General features: G+C 37.6%; 1 protein-coding gene across 3 annotated transcripts in view; it reads left to right on the top strand.

Annotated features, from left to right (window-relative positions):
• Nucleotides 1-261: 261 nt before the first annotated feature.
• The window catches only part of sh2d3ca (SH2 domain containing 3Ca), a 51,549-nt gene continuing 45,432 nt past the window's right edge, over nucleotides 262-6,378 (top strand). For 2 of the 3 annotated variants that reach the window (XM_081355211.1, XM_081355210.1), the window contains exons 1-2: nucleotides 276-396; nucleotides 5,638-6,358. In XM_081355211.1, the coding sequence (XP_081211337.1) occupies nucleotides 378-396; nucleotides 5,638-6,358 (740 nt within the window). In that variant the 5' untranslated portion in view covers nucleotides 276-377. Of the gene's footprint in view, nucleotides 397-5,637; nucleotides 6,359-6,378 lie in introns of all 3 variants that reach the window. The other variant, XM_081355212.1, reaches the window with a different exon arrangement.

Here is a 6,378-nt window from a genome sequence, read left to right as displayed (position 1 = left end):
GAAGTGGTAGGTAAGCCATGCACAAAACCGAAATGGCTCTTTATAATAAGGTATGGTATTAGTATAGCACATTTTGTTAAATGTGATTTTATTCAGTCATGTCACCTTTGACAGAGTGACCGAAGAAGCTCTCGCATGTCAGCATCAAGTGCTGTTGAGTAAATGTGGTATTACAGATCACATGTATCCGCCCAGCAACCACGGGAAGTCTTTCTTTCGCAGCTGCTTCTTACAGAGCATCAGCAGGAAGTGCACGCTTCTATCTGCACATACACACACACACACACAAACACAAACACACACACAACACACCCACAAGAGCCAGAAGTGAGGACCCGTGGCTCCCCATCCCGGGAAAAACACAGGATTCAGAGACCATGATCAAACGCAAGCTGAGTGAGTACATTTGAATTCTGCCATAGTATGATGTAATCATTCAGACTGACATCTCTTTGCCATGAGGCTTGTTCTTGTGGTTAAAGTCTCTGGTCGGTTAAGCAAGTCCATTAAAGTTCAAAATGCCTTAAATAACAGCCCACTGTCCTTGTCGAATCTATCAGCGAGTTCTAAAGGAGCAGGACTGTTGACATGATTGATTTTTTATAATGGCCTTAAAGGGTATAATGTTCCGCTCTTATGAAGGTTAGTGTATTTGAGGGCACTAGTGCGTAGACATAGATACGTTTTTAAGAGGCTTTTTGTTGTTTTGCTGGCATGCCTTGAGGTAAAGCCAAAGCCAGATTCACACCATTCTGAAGACAGTGATGGGATATGGGAATACTGTAATGACATTTGGGGATTCAGCTGCACCAAGCAAATGAATGTACTTTAGACTAGATCAATATGAGCCAAATTGAACATCGACCAAGAGAAAACAAACTCATGATGAAATTTAAAAGTCTTTTATATCAAATTAGTTTGAGTGTTATAAGGTCAAATAAGGACAAAGTAGGATAAATTGATAAACTGCAACTGAGAGATGTATTGTGTAAGATTGTGAGCAAAACATGTAAAAGCACAGTCATGAAAAACAAAAAACCCACAAACAACATGTCACATTTTTAACTCATCAAAATAAGTTAAGCAATTTTCAACTTTGTAACATTTTTAAATCTTAAAGTCAGTCCTATAGAGGATTCAGCTTGTTACTTTTTAACAGATGAACCCTGTTGAACAAAAGGCAATAATATAACAGATAACAATAAACCAATTTGCATGATTGCATGGATGTTTTGTATTAATTTCACTCTCCTGCCTTAACACACACAAAGAAAAGAAAAAAAAACTATTCAAACAACCATTTGATAAGAAAATAATTCACAATCAAAAAAAGAAAAAGAAAAATATATATATATTCAACAAATTCCTTGTGACGTCAGTTCAAATAGTTTAACCCAAAATACTTTAACACTTTTTCTAGAGGTACCTCTCCTACACCTGATTCATTCAGCCAAGTTTCCACTGACACAGTAAACCAAACGACTGGTATAACACACTTGTTGCAAACACAACACTATTATGTAATCCTAGTTTTATAACAGCGGTTCACTTCAAACACGCATTGATTCAGTGTAAACAGTTCAAACACTCAGGTTCTTTCTCACTGTTCAATGATTCAGTGACTCAATTCAAAACTCTTAATGAGTCGTTCAAAAGTTCAAACGCTCAGGATCTTTATCACTGTTCAATGATTCAATGACTTAGTTCAAACATTTAATGATTCGTTCAACAGTTCAAACGCTCAGGATCTTTCTCACTTTTTGACGATTCAGTGACTCAGTTCAAACGCTCAAGTACAGTAAGCTATCCAAGTTCACCACAGGTTACTAGAATTCCCAGCCAATCATAATTCAGCCAGATTCAATATCCAAAATACATATCCGAACTCAAGACGCTCCACAGCAACGGGGGAAATGCAAACATTCTCAGATAAATAACCAGCGAAATAGGCTACTTGTTTGACGTTCCGTCTGTACCAGCGTTCAGTATAATGGTAAACTGGGAAATTCAAACCAGCCGTTTGGTTGCCATCTCTGGTCTCGCTGCCAGCGTTGATCCGTAGCGAACTGACATGAGTCAGGGCTCAATCAATGTGTTAAACCTCCAATGTTAGTCCATATTTCCCATCTCTAACTTTCGAGATCAGATGATATTAGCGTGTTCAGTGTGGTGTGGCGGTAGTACATCCTCTCTCTAGTTACCCCCTTTCCATTTTGTTTCATTGCTTTAATACTCGCAACTCTCTATGACAACATCGCCCTCCTGTGGACATCACAACCATTTCTGGTGACAACTTCCAGTTCGTCACAAAGTTATACAAGATTCAACTAACTTAAAGTTAGTTTGATGTAATTTAAATGGCACCTATTATGCCCCTTTTCACAAGATGTAAAATAAGACACAATATGTCCCCAAAGTGTGTTTGTGAAGTTTTAGCTCAAAATACCCAACAGATCATTTTTTACAGCATGTTTAAATTGTAATTTTTTGGCGCTCAGAAAAACGCACCGTTTTAGTGTGTATCCCTTTAAATGCAAATAAGCTGCTGCTGCCGGCCGAAAGGCTGGAGCCTCACGAGCTCGCGCTCAAAGCCAGGACAATCTCATCTGATAATATCAGAACAGAAACTCTCAGTAGCGCTGTTCATTTCGACCCGGAGTCGGACAATAATGCCCACAGAGCCAGAGAATATTTGCTGTATGGAGATAGAACAGGTATAGTTTAGTTTAATTACGGTTATAACTAATTTGTCATCTGCTTTTATCCACTATTAGTAACAAGCCTGTTGTAGCGGACCCCGCCCGAAATCCGAATGATGACCGAAATATACTGATGAGTTCAGTGAAGTTTATAGTACATCACACAAAAGATGAAGCGTTAGTTTTACTCCAGAAAATCACTGTAAGAGCTAATAAACATAATGCGCATTAAAGTCTTATCCATAAACTCTCTCTCTCTCCCTTTCATTGTCATCAACATACACAGCGAAGTTCACAAAACACTCGTTACAACCAACCAACAGTAAACAAATATATACACACCTTTTCAGTGGGTGCTTAATAAACTGGAAAAACGACTCGATGAGCTGTCATAAAGTGTGCGCTCTCACTTTCATTTCTGCCGTGATCAGTAACGTTAGGCCTGTCGCTCCGGAGATCGTAAGCTTGAACACGAACAGTTGGTACTGATCCATCCTCGAGTAACAACGGGAGTAAATGAAGACTGCTATATTCATTCTTACATCCAACAACAAAACACCTCAATCGCTTAGGAGACATTCTTGTCTACAGCTGCTCAAGCGTCGAAACACTGGTGGACTGTGTCCAGCTCACTCAGGGCGGGTCTATGCTCAAACTGCAGTGTCAATCAACAGTCGTGGGAGGGGCCTGTGCAAAGTGACGTCACATTGTCCAGAATCTGAGAATGGCTTGTTCTGAGACAGTAAATGTTTAATAAAAAAAAAAAACTCAAAAAAAAAACAACTTTTGTATTTTGTAAGTAGGCTAAATGTTTATTAAAAAAAATTATAATAATAAAAATATATATACAGTATATATAAAAAAGCTTGTTCTGAGACAGTGCTTATGATTTATGGAGATTTTAAAAAAGCACTGGATGGATTTTTATCATTATAGGGTGGTTGTGTACACACACTGCCATGTAAAAGTTAATTTTGCATATAGGTGCCCTTTAAGTTGAAATGACTTAAACATCCAAGTTGATTATACTTAAAATTTGAAGGCAGCAACTTTTCTTTTACACTGTGTTTATCATTCAGGAACAACAGAAGCAGAAGGTTTTTAGTTTAAAGTTTAAAACCTAAAATCTATTTAAAAATATTTAAATATACATAATGCACACCCCCGTCTATTGCCAGTAAAAATATAGTTAATTGAAAACATTTTTACAGTACGTTTTGCCTTACTAAAATTTTTCAAAATGGAATGTCCATTAAACTTTTGAACATTTAAATAGAAAAATGAACAGTACGATTAAATTATCAGGAAACAAAACAGTAAATATAGCAAACATCCAAAAATATTAAAACTTTATTTTGATAAATTATTATTGTAATGTAAAATCACAACAACAACAAAAAATACATAAAATGCAACTTGTCTCAATTGAATTGAACTTAATGAAAAAAAACCTTTTCCTGAGAAAATAAGGTAACCTTTAAATTCAAATAAATTTTTATTTCATAGGCTGTCTCCTCTTTATATGTGAAAATGTATATATGTTTACATTTTAAATTATGCACACATGAATAAACGGTAAAGTAGATATTTAAATATTTATTCTTTAATGTTTAAATATTAAGCAAGAAAACACAGAATTTTGTGTTTTAGGAATCTGTGCTATGGACCCTTTCACAGACTGTTATCAGCACTGCATAGCTAGTTTAAAATATTTTCATTTTTACCAAATTTAATACACATTTACAACATATTGTGTTATAGCCTATTTCCTTATCAGTAGGGCGAAAAAAAATTAACGCTGCTACAAGGGGGTTTTTAACACAACGGCTGAGGGAGAGATGGCAAATTTGATATCTTTCTCTCCTCTGACCAACTTGATATCTCTCTATATTTGTTCCCTCTTTTGGAAAGTCACGTTATCTCTATAACATATTTGTTTTTCTTTTGCTTTTAGAGCAAATGGGAATACAAAAATTATATTTGCTGTCATCCCCCGTTCACCGCTATAGAAGTTTACCCAACTATGACGACTTCTGAGAAGCCCAGAAATGTGAAAGGGTCCAATTATTATTATTATTATTATATTTCACACTGATATTTCATTCTTTAATAGTTGCTTTTGCTATAAATCAGTAATCATTTCACTTTAGTTGTTTAATCCTAAATGTAAGTGTAAATAAGATTTAACTCCTCATTAATTTTAAATAAACAGGACCTATGATTATTGTGAATGTAAAAAGTAACTTCTTAGCTCACAAAACGGGTTTCTTCCTTAATATCAGTTATACTTTTGCATAGCTTCAAGTACAATCCCCAGAAATACATTAAGAACTACATCACTTTAAATAGTCTCATGTGTTATTGATTTCAGTCTGTCTGATGATGAATATACTCAGTCTGGACCAGACCACTTGACAAGAAACAAAACCAGAACAGGGCTGAACTCTGACGCTCCCCCGAGAGCTATAATTATTAAGATAAATGAGTCGACATTCCATCATTGACAGAGAGAAATTTAAGGGCAGGCCCTGACATTGAAGATCATGCTAGAAACAAATTACGATAAAGCTTTATTTTAAGACTCGCCTTCCTGTTTATACAGTATCTTAATTTCCTCCCCCGTTCATCATTATCACTGTTCTGCAACCATGACATGATTTTCATCAGAAAGAAATATTCTGGCTTCATTTATGAGAAGCTGAGTCTCTTTAGTCTTAGAGACTAAAGGGACCAATGAAATTTTTTTCCCACAGACAAGGTCAGGTCTTGTATGTTTGCTTAAGAGGCTACATGTTTCTTTCTCACATTGAAAGAACTTTAGGAATGGCAGGGACCCTATAGGGTGCACAGTCCTATAAACCTTTTACTTTTTAACCATTCGAGACATTTAGAAAACTGCACGGTTACAGCACGCACAACATGTTTTCTCCCTTCTCAGGCTTCAAGTGGTTTGGTAGCCTCACCAACCTCCGGCGTAAATCAGATGCCCAGAAGGACGACGCAAAGGTCAAAGAGCTGGCCTCTGACGATATGGGCATGAGTCCACGGAGCCAGAGCTACGCCAGCTCCAGTGAAATGTACACGCACATGGGCACCATGCCACGTCACCCGAAGAAGGACAAAAGCTTGAAGAAGAGCAAGTCCAAGGACAAGGACAAGGACAAGGACAAGACAGACCTCAGTCGGAGTCAAAGCATGAAACCTTCACAAGACCACGTGTTTGATTCACCCCTTCTCAGCGTACTTCAGGGCCTGGAGGTCCTGGAAAACCCCATTATGGAGGACAAGTTAACTGTTGGGACTAGAGATAGTCACATCCAGAACCGTGACCTTCCAACTCCACCGACTGTGGATGGACACTCAACAAAGCTGGAAGAGGAACATAAGGAGCCTGTTGTTGACTCCAAGATACATGTCGATCCACCGAGTGCATATGTAGAGCCTTCACCAGATCTATGTTTGGAGTCGAAGGTCCAGCCAATGCTGCCCAAGAAAAAACACAGAGAAGAAGATTCATCCGTGAAGGGTGCTGAGAAGGTGGACAGTGACTTGATTCAGTTGCCTCTGAAGATGAGCAGCCAGATGGAGCAGAAGACAGCAGTTAGAGACGATCCTAATATAGAATCAGACTGCACACAGGAAAAGATGGAGCCTAACAGGTAAAAATCAGCTTCGTTAC

The sequence above is a fragment of the Scardinius erythrophthalmus genome (genome assembly GCF_964197995.2).
Source record: "Scardinius erythrophthalmus genome assembly, chromosome: 23".
Lineage (NCBI taxonomy): Eukaryota > Metazoa > Chordata > Actinopteri > Cypriniformes > Leuciscidae > Scardinius > Scardinius erythrophthalmus.
The sequence above is the reverse complement of the archived record's forward strand: the minus strand, read 5'-3'. Positions and strand labels throughout refer to the sequence as shown.